General features: G+C 50.4%; 1 protein-coding gene across 1 annotated transcript; it reads right to left on the bottom strand.

Moving 5' to 3' along the window:
• Window positions 1–358: 358 nt before the first annotated feature.
• Window positions 359–15282, bottom strand: HBEGF (heparin binding EGF like growth factor). The gene is made up of 6 exons (XM_055286024.2): window positions 14435–15282; window positions 14063–14236; window positions 10474–10651; window positions 3399–3554; window positions 2188–2278; window positions 359–1810 (listed from the first exon to the last, which is right to left on the bottom strand). The coding sequence occupies exons 1-5, from the start codon at window positions 14478–14480 to the stop codon at window positions 2206–2208; spliced, it is 627 nt and encodes a 208-aa protein (XP_055141999.1). The 5' UTR covers window positions 14481–15282; the 3' UTR covers window positions 359–1810; window positions 2188–2205.
• Window positions 15283–15519: the final 237 nt, after the last annotated feature.

Below are 15519 nucleotides of genomic sequence, written 5' to 3'. Positions count from 1 at the left end.
GGGCCTGTTGACTGAATGGGTGGATATCTTCCCTGATTATAGCAGCTAAACATGCTGTGTGAAAGATCTGTTCTTTCTTATCTCAGAGATAGCATGGTATAAGTACTAAGACAAAATAATTGGAGCCAGACTACTAGTCCCAGCTCTGTCATTTACTAACTGTGTATCCTCAGGCAAGTTACACAACCACTTTGAGCCTCAGTTCCCCCTTCTGGAAAAATGGGACAGTAATAGTACCTACATCACAGAATTGTTGTGGTATACATAAATAGGCCTGGTATAGAGAATACCACCAAGTCAGGGCTTAGGAAATAACTAAGTTAAACCAGTTCCCAGTTAAAACAAACAGACAAAAGCCTATGGAATAAGGGTTATCTTTATTTGGATTGCAAAGTATAAATATGAACCAGGTTTGGAAATACAAGTTGTAACAGTTCAGAAATGGCACCAGAAACTTCCAGAAAGGACCATGACAGCATACCTTCATCGTTTTGGTGAGGTGGGTGGGATTATACAAAGCCTTCCCCACCTCCAACCTTCTCAGTAGCAATTGGCAGGTAATCAGTTACCAAGAACAGTCAGCTCCAATGTTCCCTGTTCCTTCTCAGCCTTTTGCTTTGCTAATACCTTCTCCAGACTGTCCTCTGCTGCACTGACCCCTGCATGGAGTAGCACCAGAAGAATGGCAGGAGTTAGAGAAATGTCTTGACACAAGGGAAAGTGAGTTCCCACGCTGTGGGCCTGGGGCCATGGGGGTGACGGACCAGGAAAGCTACAGGCACGGAAGCCCAACCTCTTCTGAGACTTGGCAGGGAGAGGACACAGGGAGACACTGATATCTGTTACACTTTGACATCAGCACCTTGGGCTTTCAAAACACAAATGGTAGACAAAATCGCCTAGGCAAGACTGCAGTCCAACTCATAGAGTGGCTCTGACCAAGTTAACCCCTACATCCTGACCATACAGAGCTCCCGCAGTGGCACTCTGACCACGGAAGATCTGCAGAAATGTAGACAGACAATAAATTACTACAGATGGGTCACAGAACCATCCCAGCTTTGTGGCAAGGGTGGGTGGCACTGAGCCAGATTGTGGGGATGAGGAGTGGAGGGCCAGGAAATTGCCAAAGTAACAGTCTAGGCACTTGAAATATTATTGTTAGATTGTTAAAAACTAAATAAATTAACATACATAGAATAAAATAAATATATAATTTAAGAGGCATTTACAAACAACAACAATAAAAATAGTTGTTATTTTTCCATCTGGGTAGAAGTCCCAAAATTCAGTTCTCAGGCTTGTGGTATTTCACAGTTAACTCATCAAATCCAGCGCTGGAGGGTCCCAGTGGCAGATCCCTTGGTGGTACTTGAGTACATGGCTTCTCAATCTTTGTTGCTTTCTTCCAGTTCACAAATCTTTCCTTCTTGCTCTTTCTTCTTCTTCTTCTTCTTCCTTTTTTTTTTTTTTTTCAGTCAAAGATCCTGGAGCATATGGAATTTAACCGGCACTCTAATCCAGAAGATAAGTGTTTAAACAAACTTATGAGGGGAAGTGGGGTTTGGTGGAGGGGAATCAGAAGGGCATGAAGGTCCCTTGCTTTTGCTTTCTTCTTACCCAGATACCATCGGACATACTCTGTTTGGCACTTGAAGGCTCTGGTATTTTGGCAAAGCAATTATGGGAGGCCCAATCCTAGACGGCGACTGGGGACGAAGGAGTCTTTGTGGCTAGATGTGAAGTCTTTCCCCTCTGCAGTCTGAAATCACCTTGTGTCTTCTCAGAGGTAGCAGTCCCCAGCCGATTCCTAAAGCACAAAAGGAAGGCATTTAAAGCCAGGTTCAGTCTAAAGAAGTCTTACGATTTTCCTGGTCCAGTCTTTTTTATTTTTAAACTTTTTGAGACAGGGTTTCACTCTGTCTCCCTGGGGAGGGGAGGGGAAGGGAAGGGAGGGGATAAGGGTGGGAGAAGCTGTCCTCTCAGGCATCTCTCTTAGGTGTCTCTCTAGCAACTTTTACCTTAAGTGAAGCACTGAGTCTTTTTGAAAATAATTCTGCAATGGGATATTAATGTCACAGTAGCCTGGCCCCCAATCCCTAGATGAAGAATTCAGCACCCACTGAAGCAGAGCCAGGAAAGGGGACAAAGGATAATCATGTCATGGGGCAAAGGATGGAGCATTACCTTGAGCACAAGTCTCTCTCAGTGGGAATTAGTCATGCCCAACTTCACTTTCTCTTCATTTTCCACATCATAACCTCCTCTCCTATGGTACCTGAGGAAGATAAGTTTTGTGAATAAGCCCTGCTTGCTATGACAAAGTGCAGGTCCAGAGCAGGTCCTTCCAAAGAACTCTGCCATGGTGGTTTCCTCTACTACTTGGAAAAGCCCAGACAGTAGGGCAGCCCAACCTCTGGTCAAAGGCCCAACTGCCGCGAGGAACTCTTGTCTCTAACAGCAGGATGCAATTTACAAAGAGCTTTCACTACATTATGTGATCCTCACAACATCCTTATGAGGTAGATGGACAAAGATTACAATCACTATAAGGTTACAACCCTCAGAAAGACAGTAACTTGTTCCAGGTCTCATGACAGATGAGTTACACTGCTTGAAAACAGGTATAGAGCCGGGTGCAGTGGCTCACACCTGTAATCCCAGCACTTTGGGTGGCCGAGGCGGGTGGATCACGAGGTCAGGAGATCGAGACCATCCTGGCTAACATGGTGAAACCCCGTCTCTACTAAAAAATAGAAAAAATTAGCTGGGCGTGGTGGCGGGCGCCTGTAGTCACAACTACTCGGGAGGCTGAGGCAGGTGAATGGCGTGAACCCGGGAGGCGGAATTTGCAGTGAGCCGAGATCACGCCACTGCAATCCAGCCTGGGCGACAGAGCAAGACTCTGTCTCAAGAAAAAGAAAAAAAAAAAAAAAGAAAACAGGCATAGAGTGCTTGGTGAGTCTGCCCCAAGCTAGAGCATACCTGGATTAGAAGCAGGGCCTGAGGTCCAGATGCCTCAGAAGTGGAAGGATATACCACTAGCACCACCCACACCTTGACTACCAAACCACATACTAATGCCATCAAAGAACAGCCAGGAGAAAGAAATGTGTGACAAAGTGACTCCATGAGTGGGGAGCTGGGTCACAGAGGCAGGAAAAGAACTCCTGTGAGGAGCAGAGCCTGCTATGGCCTCGCAAATTTGACCCTGGGCTCTAGACACAGGACTCATGTCATGCCAGAAATACCAGGTTTTTGGAGAATCTACACCCCGGAGCTAGCCCATGATTTGGAAAGATTGAGGTAAGTGCATGTGATCAGCAAGGAGAGGGCCCAGGAGGAGGAAGAATGGGAGTGATTTGCAGAAACAGCCTGCAGGGGACCCCAACACTCACCTAAACATGAGAAGCCCCACGATGACCAGCAGACAGACAGATGACAGCACCACGGCCACCACGGCCAGGATGGTTGTGTGGTCATAGGTATATAAGCGATTTTCCACTGGGAGGCTCAGCCCATGACACCTCTCTCCATGGTAACCCGGGTGGCAGCTAGTTCAAGACAGAACAAGGAGGAGACAGAGTTAGTGTTTTGGCCTCTCTTGGCAATGGCCCACCTGCATAAGCCAAACCCCATCCCTCATACCCCCAGCCTGTCAATCCCTGACCATGATCCCTGCCCATCCTCCATCCTTCTCCTCTAGTAGAAAACTCTTTAAAGCCCCTCTGAAGGCTCTGTAGCATTCCTCCCTCACTTGACACCCTCCCCTTTTCCATTTCCTCTGGTTCTCTGGGCTGAGAATCCTGTTCTAGGCATGGAAAAAGCAAGGGAGGACTTGAAGGCCTCAGCTAGATATGTTCCACGTGTGGCTGATTTATGACATGTGTGTTCAGGCGTTCTGTTTAAGCCACTTATGACGGCTTGGGCACAAGAGCTGGTAGGCTGAATTGAGGGAATTCGTATCACTCCCTCCAGTGAGGCCCCTCAACATTCTGACCCAGAAATAAACCCAGCCTTCCCCATCGTGCTTCCAGCGTCCAGTCCCTCTCCACTGCTGTCCAGCCTATTAATAGGCCCTGTGCCCCTGCCAGGAGTCGTTTTTCTCAAGTTTCCTTCATTTAACTCCGGCTCCCCCTGGGTGCAGGGCCCAACTTGGGAGCTTAACTCTGGCCTTTGGCCTCTGAATGCTGAGCTACCAGGCCTCTTTCATCACAGGACAAACCATACAAATCAAGAAACTTCTTTCTGCCCAGCTGCCCTGCCAGAGCATGGAAGAATGTCAGAAACAATCCCTTGGCTCTTCTCACTCAAGAAATAAATCACATGGCAACTGCCTTTTCTTTTTCTTTTCTTTTTTTTTTTTTTTTTTTTTTTTTTGAGACAGAGTCTTGTTCTGTCTCCCAGGCTGGAGTGCAGTGGCGCAATCTTGGCTCCCTGCAACCTCTACCTCCCGGATTCAAGTGATTCTCCTGCCTCAGCCTCCCGAGTAGCTGGGATTACAGGTGCCCGCCACCATGCCTAGCTAATTTTTGTAATTTTTTAGTAGAGACGGAGTTTCACCATGTTAGCTAGGCTGGTCTCGAACTCCTGACCTCAGGTGATCCACCCGCCTCTGCCTCCCAATGAGCAAGGATTACAGGCATGAGCCACCGCACCTGGCTGGCAACTGCCTTTTCTAACACAAAGCATTTCCTTGAAGCTCTTAGAAAGACTTGGACGTTGGCCGGGTGCGGTGGCTCACACCTGTAATCCCAGCACTTTGGGAGGCCGAGGCGGGTGGATCACGAGGTCAGGAGATCGAGACCACGGTGAAACCCCGTCTCTACTAAAAATACAAAAAATTAGTCGGGCATGGTGGCGGGCACCTGCAGTCCCAGCTACTCGGGAGGCTGAGGCAGGAGAATGGCGTGAACCCGGGAGGCGGAGCTTGCAGTGAGCCAAGATCGCACCACTGCACTCCAGCCTGGGGGACAGAGCAAGACTCCATCTCAAAAAAAAAAAAAAAAAAAAAAAAGACTCGGACGTGCTTATAGTTGAAGAAGCACATTCACATCCTTTCCTTTATCTGAGCATCCCAGAGATCCTTTGATGTAAGTAGGAGCCCCATTTTACAGAAAGGTGGAGTGGTTTTCCCAAGGTCACACAGCAAGACAGAAACGAAGATGTAGATGTAGACTGTCTGACTCTGAGCTCCGTGTGCTGCCCACTCACACCTGACAACTGCCTACCATCCAGCCAGGGGGCACAGTGGCACTGTCTGCCTGCAGACTTTAGACCACCAGCTGCTGAAGGAAGCACCAAGAACCTGGTGGCCCTCTTTTCTGAGCTGTGCTTTCTCTGGTGCCTCAGAACAAGGAATCCCTTATTCCTACGGACAGAGCACCAGGGAAGCTCCAAGAGACAGACTTGTCCACAACCAGCAGTGGTGGAGGGGCCAGGCTGGGTGGTACTGCATTCTTGCCTTCCTGCCCTGCGCCTCCCCCTGCCCTAGTTCCTCCTGGGTACTTTGAGAAACCACCTCACAGCAGGATAAATGTAGGTCAGGCCCACTATACACACAGCACAGTCCACAGTTCCTTGCTCAGCCTCTCCATGTATCTGTCCCATCAGCCCATGTAGACCTAAAAGCAACCCCTATCCTGCCAGGACATGGAGGACACTTGCACGAGCACCCCTGGAAAATCACTTGCGCACAGCAGTTTACCATTCACAAGCCACTAGCGTTATCTACTAGCTCAACTGAGCCTCCTAACATTCTGGTAGGCAGGTACAACCCCATATTACAGATGGAAAAGCTAAGATTAAGGGTCAGGGAAATTAAGTGATTCACCAAAATTTGCACAACTAGGAAGCAGCAGGGCTAAGACTAGGAACAAGTCTTGGCAGATTCCAAATTCATCATTCCTTCCACTGTGAACAATGCAGAACAGTGCAGGTAACTCCAAGGAAGCATATCTGATAGGCTCCTGGGGGGCAGTCTGACCCTTCTCTCTGACTATGTTATTATTATTTATTACTCATAACTTGAATAATAAAGAATGATAATTAGCAATCATTGAAGGCTTACCATGAGCCAAGTACTTTGTGCTAACTGCTTTATAAGAATTATTTCATTTAAAGCCAGCTCTGTGAAGGAGGAGTTACTAGCCCCATTTTAAAGATGGACCGAGGCTTAGCTTTTGTTAAATACCTCGCCCAAGGTTACAAAGCCAGTGAGTGGTAGAGCCAGGATTCAACAGCAGTCTGGATGACTTCAGAGACTTTGCTTTCCTGGGAGGAGGGAAGCTGAAGTTGAGTCTGTTTTTCACTTCCAGTCCATCATTCAAACTCCACAGGTAGTTACTCAGAAGATAGAAATAAAGTTTGGCCTCAGAGTCCCGCAATTCAGTTACATAATCCCTCCACCCCCACCCTGAGTCAAAAGGATAATAATGTAAACATCCTAATATTACCTACCTCCCCCTCCCTTTGCAGACAACTCCTGGCTTCCCCAGAGAAGGAGGGGGGATGGGTACATTCCAAGCATCCCAGGGTAGGGGCAAAATTTTGTGTCTTGTCCAGAGCCAGCCACCCACCAGACTAGGACACATTCTTCCCACCCATGTCTGTGACCCATTTCAGAACTTGTATTACAACAGATGCAAGAACCCTTTAGGGTCCAGAGACATCTTCCAAACTGGATTTCTCCACCTTTACCCCAGGAGGTGGAGGGGACACGTCTGGATGGAGGAGACTCAGAGTACATGAGTTCCAGACTGGTTCTGCTGCTATTTCTAGCCAGGTAATTTTGGGCAAGTCACGTTACCTTTCTAAACGTTGGTTTCCTCATGTAAAACACAGGGATAAGAAATACCTACTTCACTAGAGTATCGTGAAAAGATAAAATGAGGTAATACAAATGAAAGGGTTTAATAAAGGCCAAGTCCCACATTGTGTGAGTTATTACATAATCAGACTCCAGAGGTTACTGCCCATGGCCTGAGGAATGGGGCACCCAAGTCAGATGGAGCCAAGAGAAGCGGGATCGCCATTCCTTCTCAGCACCTGGGCAGTGAGGCCAAGTAGAGCCCCCCAGCCTGTCTCTCCTCCAGCTCTGAGTCCTCCTCAGCCCAAGTGTCCCCAGGTTTCCTCCAGCCACAGGAAATTCTGCAGCCAATTTCTGGGTCAGCAACTAGTCAGGAATCCCAGGAAACTACTCTTTTTTTTTTTTTTTTTTTTTTTGAGACGGAGTTTTGCTCTTGTTGCCCAGGCTGGAGTGCAATGGCACGATCTTGGCTCACTGCAACTTCCGCCTCCTGGGTTCGACAGATTCTCCTGCCTCAGCTTCCCTAGTAGCTGAGATTACAGGCGCCCGCCATGATGCCCAGCTAATTTTTGTATTTTTAGTAGAGATGGGGTTTCTGTATGTTGGCCAGGCTGGTCTCGAACTCCTGACCTCAGGCGATCCACCTGCCTCGGCCTCCCAAAGTGCTGGGATTACAGGTGTGAGCCACTGCGCCCAGCAGAAACTACTCTTTGAGGGCAACTTTTGGCTGGTAACACAGAAAGGGTTTTCCTGTTCATGGTGGCTGCAGAGGGCTAGTTTAGGATGCCAGCTAGCCTAGTTTAGGATGCCAGCTAGCCTCAGGCTCACCACAGCAGCCTGGACACACTCTGGCTAGTGGTTCCTGGGTCTGGAGTCAAACAAGAGCCACAAAGATCCCCAGATGAAGGTGCACAGATGTCACATTCCCCCAAACCAGGATTTCTGTCTTCTTGCTGCTTTCTGCCCTGAGTAGCAAGGGCAGGAGGCAGTAGGGGGCCAGTCCAGACATGCAATCAACCCCCTGAAAATCTGCCCAGGAAGCGGTGGCTCACGCCTGTAATCCCAGCACTTTGGGAGGCCAAGGCAGGCTGATTACTTGAGGTTAGGAGTTCGTTCAAGACCAGCCTGGCCAACATGGTGAAACCCCATCTCCACAAAAATTTAAAAATTAGCCAGATGTGGGGGCATTTGCCTGTAATACCAGCTGCTCAGGAGGCTGAAGCAGGAAAATCACTTTAATCTGGGAGGCGGAGGCTGCAGAGAGCCGAGATTGTGCCACTGCACTCCAGCCTGGGTGACAGAGCGAGATTCCATGTCAAAAAAAAAAAAAAAAACAACAGGCTAGGTATGGTGGCTCATGCCTGTAATCCCAGCACTTTGGGAGGCTGAGGTAGGCGGATCCCCTGAGGTCAGGAGTTCAAGACCAGCCTGGCCAACACAGTAAAACTACGTCTCTACTAAAAATATAAAAATTATTAATTGGGCATGGTGGCAGGTGCCTGTAGTCCCAGCCACTTAGGAGGCTGAGGCAGGAGAATTGCTTGAACCCAGGAGGCAGAGGTTGCAGTGAGCCGAGATCGCACCACTGCACCCCAGCATGGGAGACAGAGTGAGTCTCAAAAAAAAAAAAAAAAGAAAAAGAAAGAAAGAAAAGAAAAAAGAAAAAGAAAATTCTGCCCAGGAAGTTAATGTAAAGTTTTCAAATCAGATTGCTGTGCTCTTAGACTAGTAAAAGAATAAGAGACCTCTAGGACAACAGCTGCCCTCTGCCCTCTATAAAATGCTGCTCCAACTCTGTAAGGACAGATACAGGAAAGAAAGATGAAAGCCAACACCCAGTGCAGCCTGAGGGCATGAAAAGCATGCTGGACTAGGAGTCAGGTACTGAGACTCTGTCTTATTTCCATCTACTTATTTAGCTATTGACCTCAGGCAAATTACTTCCTATTTTCTGGCTCCAGTTTCACCACCTTTCAAGTAGAGGTACCAAGTCCTGCCTACTCAGCAGAGGGATTTTGAAAAATCCCAGGAAACTATATCTCTCCAGCTCCTAAAGTAGTGTCTGCCACCAAATAGGAGCTCAACATACTTGGGCTCAACTTATATTATATATAAACACTGAAACTCTGGGGCAAAGGAGAGATGACATCATTATAGTTATCACTATCCCTAGGGACCACTGGGAAGGTGGCCTGGGCACCCATATCAGGTTCTCTGGGTTTAGGTGGTCATCCGAGTCCAGCTCTCCAGAAAGGCAGCCTTATAAGGCCTCTCAACCATACAGTGCAAGCCCCACATCCATCCACCAAAATGCCCAGGACCAATCTGGTATAGACAGATTCCTGACCTCAATCCACCTTGACTACTTGAGTCACCTTCTTTACCCTGTACTAATGATGCCATTTTACAAATTTAAGATGAACATTTCCCGCCCTGTCCCAAGACCTTGGGAAGGATAATATGGGGGCTTTCTATGCCACTCTTAAACAACTCCCTCTAATACCAAGCTCCTGACAAGGATGTTATAGGAAAGGATGCACAAGTGACTGTGGACATGGTGGGGAGTGATGGGTCTGTCTGCCAACTGCCAAACACAGAGCAGCTCTGCTATGTGTGATCAGACAAAACAAGGAAGCTTTAAAAAGCCAAGGGATCTGCACCAATCACCAGTAGAAGGGATGCCAGGCACGCCGCCTTCTTGACAGGCTGGAGGCAGTGTGCACACAACAGTCTCTTGGCCCTGTCCAGAGTCTCCCTGTAAGGCCCCCAGAGCCTGCCTCCCCACAGGGAAGGGAATGGATGTTTGCAGCCTGATGCGAGGTGTTGGCCTCAGGCACAGTGGCAACATTATGCCTGCCAGAGAGCATGGCAGTGCTGTCATCCCTGAGGGGTTGCCAAGGCAGCCGTTTGCTGGGTTTGGCTTAGGAGAGAGGCTAAGGAATCCACAGCCCCTCCGCCCACACACCTACCCAGGGAAGGGGTGATGTTGCCTGACTGGGGGCTGATGCCTACTGGGTCAGGTTCCATTTCCTGTGAACCCTGCACAAAGGAATTGTTCTCCCACACCGTGGCCAAAGGCCAGTACTCTCCATGTCTCCCACCTCCTGGCCCTTGCTGGGGTAAGGAAGAAGAAAGAGAAGCCTCAACCTGCCGCCATGATGATCCCTCTCTGTACAGTCCTGCCATGCCTTACAGTCAATCCACATTTGCACACTCACATGCACATAAACCCAAATACACACATACCTATACAACATGCATCCAAATGCACCTCCTACCTTCCCGCAGGAGCTCTACTCTGCCCAGGAAGCCCACACTGCCATGTTTCCTACTGGCTTCTCCCTCCCAGACTAGGGCATCAGGCAAGAATGAAGGGTCTGACTTCAGGTGCCAGCTGTCCTAGCCACATGCTCATTTCTGGGCAAGCAGGAAATGTCCCCAAGGATTAAAGCACGTCACAAAACCATACCACAGGAAATTGCATCCTATAGGGGGGAGGGGGCTTCCGCTGACTAAAAATATATTTCCCCTCCTCCCAACTTCCGCCCAGAGGTTGAGAAGAAACTGGGTGAAATTATGAATTCAAGGAACAGTGACAACGAGGAACAGTCACGTGGCTGACAAAGTGTGCTGATGAGATTCAGCCCTGGGGAAGGGGCACTTACATGCAGGAGGGAGCCCGGAGCTCCTTCACATATTTGCATTCTCCATGGATGCAGAAGTCCTTGTATTTCCGAAGACATGGGTCCCTCTTCTTCCCTAGCCCCTTGCCTTTCTTCTTTCTTTTCCCATGCTCCTCCTTGCTTGGTGTGGCCAGTGCCTGTGGCTTGGAGGATAAAGTGACTGTAGGAGAAAAGCACCCTGTTAAAGTCTGACTCTTTGGGAAGAAAATCAGAAGGGCATAGTGCTTGAAAGGAGTATATATTCTTTGATCCCACCTGAAGTCAGAGATCTGGGAAGGCCCCTTAGCTCAGTGCCTCCCAAGAGGCAGAAGGAAGAGCAGGAAGATTGGGCAGAACCACCAGAAAGAGGGAACCTCAGTAGGAAGTAGAAGCTAGGGTGGGTCCCAAGGAAGGCATTTCACAGTCTCAGTGTAAGAGCCTCATTCTCAGAATGCTTTTGTTGAGTAACTGGGCAATTCTACCAACCTCACCTCCACCCCACTGTCCACCTTACACCCCCATCTCCTACTCCCCCACACCCACTTGGTTCTATTTTGGCCTTCAATCAGTCTCATTTCCTGATGCTGTACTCAGTGACCCACTTACAGAAAGACAGTGTCACACACAAAAATTGCTTCTAGAGAAGGTACTTGGAGGTTTTGGGGTTGGAGGGCTCCTAAAATAAGAACAGTGTCCATGTGTTCAGGTGGTCTCTTCTGGGGCACCCCTTAGTACTATGAGCCCAGGGCAGAGCCTGGCTCAGGAACAGCAAGCAGGCCAGCCCTGGTCACGGCCTTGCTTTTTCAACTTCAAGCAAAATATTTAACTTGCACACCCTTTACAGCTCACCCACTTTCTCAAAGATTCATTCATATTTAACCCCCAATGTCCTGTTTATAGCTCTCTGGGTTGGGGGGTACAGGGTGTACAAGGGATAGAAAAATGGAAAGTAAGGAACTGTCCAGAAGGAACTGGAACAATGATGACTCCCTGCTTCTTTCTTTTTTTTTTTTTTTTTTTGAGACGGAGTCTTTCTGTGTCCCCCAGGCTGGAGTGCAGTGGTGCGATCTCAGCTCACTGCAAGCTCCGCCTCCCAGGTTCACGCCATTCTCCTGCCTCAGCCTCCCGAGTAGCTGGGACTACAGGCGCCCGCCAACACGCCTGGCTAATTTTTTGTATTTTTAGTAGAGACGGGGTTTCACCGTGTTAGCCAGGATGGTCTCAATCTCCTGACCTCGTGATCTGCCCGCCTCGGCCTCCCAACGTGCTGGGATTACAGGCTTGAGCCACCGCGCCTGGACTTCCCCCCTTCTTTAATGCTTCAGAGAGACTGGGGGAAAAACAACCTCACCCAGATATCTAGCTGGGATTGACCATGGACTATGCCTATCAGCCCAATCCCACCCTTTTATCCCCCAACAGGAAAAAGGTGCCCATATCCATGGCTACAGCCATGTGTCTTGCAGAAGGGTGAGCACGATACATTAGACTAGAGACTTAGAGTCTCAAGCTAGAGGGACTTCAAAGAATACCATGTGGCCAGGCACGGTGGCTCATGCCTGTAATCCCAACACTTTGGGAGGCTGAGGCAGGTGGATCACCTCAGGTCAGGAGTTCGAGACCAGCCTTGCCAACATGGCAAAAATCTCATCATCTCTACAAAAAATACAAAAATTAGCCGGGCGTGGTGGTGTGTGCCTGTAATTGCAGCTACTCGTGAGGCTGAGGCAGGAGAATCACTTGAACCTGGGAGGCAGAGATTGCAGTGAGCTGAGATCGTGCCATCGCATTCCAGCCTGGGTAACAGAGTGAGACTATGTTTAAAAAAAAGAAAAGAAAAAATAAAAAACTCATGGCAGGCAGAGTGACTTATTCAAGGTCATGCAGGATTGGGATTAGAATTGTGGTCTCTGGACTTCACTCCAATGTCCTTCCTCATCACACCAAGCTGCCTCACACACCCCCATCTCCTCCCTCTCACAAGTCTGGAGCACCTGAGATGCCAATCCAGGCATGAATGGGCTCTGAAGTCCATAGACCCATGCTCCAATTTCAGCTATATACCGTGGGCAGTCACTTAACTTCTCTGAACCTCAGGTTCTCAGTAAAATGTGGATAACAAAAGTAACTATCTCAAAAGGTTGCTATAAGTGTTACATTAGCCAGGATAACATATCAAGTGCCTAGAACACAGTAGGAATTGAATAAATGGTAGCAGTCATTTATTTTAGGTGGTAGGATCCCCAGACCTGAAAAATAGTCCTTGCCCAGCAAAGCCAAGAGAAGGGAAGAGAAGTAGGTGCCAGCAGCCCCACAGTCTTTCATTTCCTCTCATCCAGTCCCAGGCCCCCTCAGAGCTCAGAAGGTGATACAGGTGGTCAGAGGAACCCAGTGACCAGAGCTTCGGGGAGAGCAAGGCAGGGGGGCCAAGCCAATCAGAAAGGGGAGGGAGAAGGTGGAGGGTGACAGCCAGGCTCCTGCCATGGACAGGGAGCAGTGAGTCAGGTCTGCAGAGGTATGAGGAGCAGCCGAGTGGGTGGGGGGTGGGGATGGGGTGAGTCACAGCCCAGCCCTGCCCAGCCTAGGAGGAGAGGGCTAGGAGAATCCAGGCTGTTCAGACCATGGGTAACCCCAGAGGGCCACTGGGAGAGGATGAAGTATGGGAGCCCAGGCTCAGTTTTGGAGCATGTGCTTGATCTATACAAAGTAGAGAGAGTATCCAAGGAAAGCTCCTGGGAATGAGGGAGAAGGGCAGCTGAGGAGCAGGTGGAACTAGAACAGGTGGGCATCTGTCCAACCAAATATAGTCATTCCAGGGTACAGTGCTGAGTCCTTGCTCTACCCCAGATAATCTCCTCAGGTCTGGAGGCAGGAGAGCTGGCACACTCTGGACTCTGCCCTGTACCTGTACTTGGCCACAGCCAAAGAGGCTGGTTGGAGGATCCTACACAGCCCTCCCCATATAGAGTCTCCTCAGGAACGCAAGGTGCTCAGTAAGCTGCAGGTTTCCGGTAGCATTCATAGATATCCAGCATTTTAATACAGCCCCCTAGGGGCTCAGTGCTCACCATTCACAGCCTCATCTAGGGCGGCCAACGGCTCCTCATTCCCCTCTGTTTCCCCAATCTGGAGACAGGTGGATGGAGGAGGCTAACACTGCACATTTTTCTAGAGATGTGCCTGGGCATCTCCCCATCTGTTACCTCTATTTTATATATAATAGTCATTTTATATGGGAATTAGAACTGGCACCCATTTTTACATAGTAGCTCTAGGGAAAGCACCTAAACAATTCCTTGTTCCTATCACCCAGCTTACCTAAGAAGAACGTAACAACCCCAGACAACAAGTCTGTTTCAATTTGCCCCAAAGTACCCAGAAGGGCAGCAACCCAGCAGGTGAGGCAATGACGAGAGAGAGAGTGGGACCTATATTCCAGGATCCCCCAGTGCCCTTCAGGCCGATCAGCTCTTACCCGAGGTTCTCCATGAATACCCTCAACCCACAGTATTGCCCAAACAGCAAGAATCTTGGATCTGCTTATTCTTCAACAGCCCACCGAGGTCCAAGGATGGGGGGCCTCCACACCCACCTCTCAAAAGGTCCAGATCTGCCTCTTGCAAGTCACGGACTTTCCGGTCCCGGCCGCCTCCTAGGGGTAGCAGCTGGTCCGTGGATCCAGTGGGAGGGTCCAGGTTGCTGGTTCCAGCCGCCAGCCCTCTCCGAAGCCGCTCCAGGCTCTCGCCAGTCACCAGTGCCGAGAGAACTGCGGGCGAGGGGCCAGGCCGCATCAGACACCCGCCCAGACCCCCGACCAACACGCACCGATGCCGACGCCCGTCCGCCAGAGCGCAAGGGCCCCACCAAGTGGCCCGTGCCGGGTGCGCTGCGGCGACCTTCCCCCATGCCCCCAGCACAGCGCCCCCATCCCCCAGATCTCTGGGGGCGTCAGCAGCCCTCCTACCTGCAGCCAGAAAGAGCTTCAGCACCACCGACGGCAGCAGCTTCATGGTCCCGCACCGAGAAGAGGCGGCGAGGCACCAATCACTTTCGAAGCGGCGGCCACTGGGCGCTGGTACCGGAGCTGGGCGGCGGAGCTCAGGAGATTCCGCCGGGCGCCGTCTGCCGCCCGCCTCTGCGTGCAAGCCTGGCCGGGACCCGGGCGCAGCTCGCTCTTGTTGTGTCTGTCTTGCTCACTCAGCCCGCCCGCGCCGCCGCCCGACCCCGCGCGCCTAGGTCAGGCCAGCCAACAGCGCGGCCCGCGTAGCTCCTTCAGCCGAATGAGCGCTGCCCGGCTCGCGGCCGGGAATAAGGCTCCGGGAGGCGCCGAAGCTCCGCCCCCCTCCGGCACCGCCCCCTCCCTCCTCCCGTGCTGGGAAGCTCGCCCGGCTCGCGGCGCCGGCAGCGCAGCCCCCGACCCCGCGGGCGCGACGGAGGACTGGGCAGGAGGAGGGGGCGGCGCTCACATTTTTTGGGACCAGGCCGAGGCAGCCGCGGCCTGATTGTGGGTAGGGCTGCTGACCGGCAGGTGGCGGAGAGCGGTTCCTACCTTTCCCCAAACGCCTGTCGCTCTGCAGCCTTGTGACTGACTGCTGAGCTGAGTTCTGTTCCGGGCCTGGCCTCTTGCTTCATCTCAGCCCCATACCAGGGGTCTCCATCCTTGTCACCCTCTAAGTTCAGAAGCCCACCTTTTGGCCTACCAACACGGCAAGTATCAAATAATAATTAATTCATTTATCATTTAAAAATTAGACACATGAATGCCAGCCGTTCTCATAAACCCCAGATAACCAGAGTTGAAGTTGCAGGCACTTAGTATCAATCCAGCAAAAGCAAAGGAAGTTAGTCTCTGGAGTGGCTTCCTCCCATCTTCCCTCAGGGGACATTAGGATTTTTGAACTATGGGTTGTAATTCCCAGGCTTCTGAGATCGGAGAGACACAGGTTGTGAAACAAGCCTTATTCTTTTCCTTGCCTTTGACTGCCACCTTTTTCCTCAATATAAAAAATGAGCCACCCTCCCATAGGACCCAGCTGGTTAACCTAGATT

Source organism: Symphalangus syndactylus, chromosome 7 (genome assembly GCF_028878055.3).
Source record: "Symphalangus syndactylus isolate Jambi chromosome 7, NHGRI_mSymSyn1-v2.1_pri, whole genome shotgun sequence".
Taxonomy (NCBI): Eukaryota; Metazoa; Chordata; class Mammalia; order Primates; family Hylobatidae; genus Symphalangus; species Symphalangus syndactylus.
Note: the sequence above shows the minus strand (reverse complement) of the source record. Positions and strands in the feature narration are given on the sequence as shown.

Excerpts from the sequence above, each read along its gene's own strand:
- HBEGF (XM_055286024.2), bottom strand. The coding sequence starts at position 14,480 with ATGAAGCTGCTGCCGTCGGTGGTGCTGAAGCTCTTTCTGGCTGCAG. Across the intron at positions 10,652-14,062 it reads AGATCTGGACCTTTTGAGAG|TCACTTTATCCTCCAAGCCA; the intron begins GTGGGTGTGGAG and ends TTTCTCCTACAG. Across the intron at positions 3,555-10,473 it reads CTCCGGGCTCCCTCCTGCAT|CTGCCACCCGGGTTACCATG; the intron begins GTAAGTGCCCCT and ends GTCTTGAACTAG.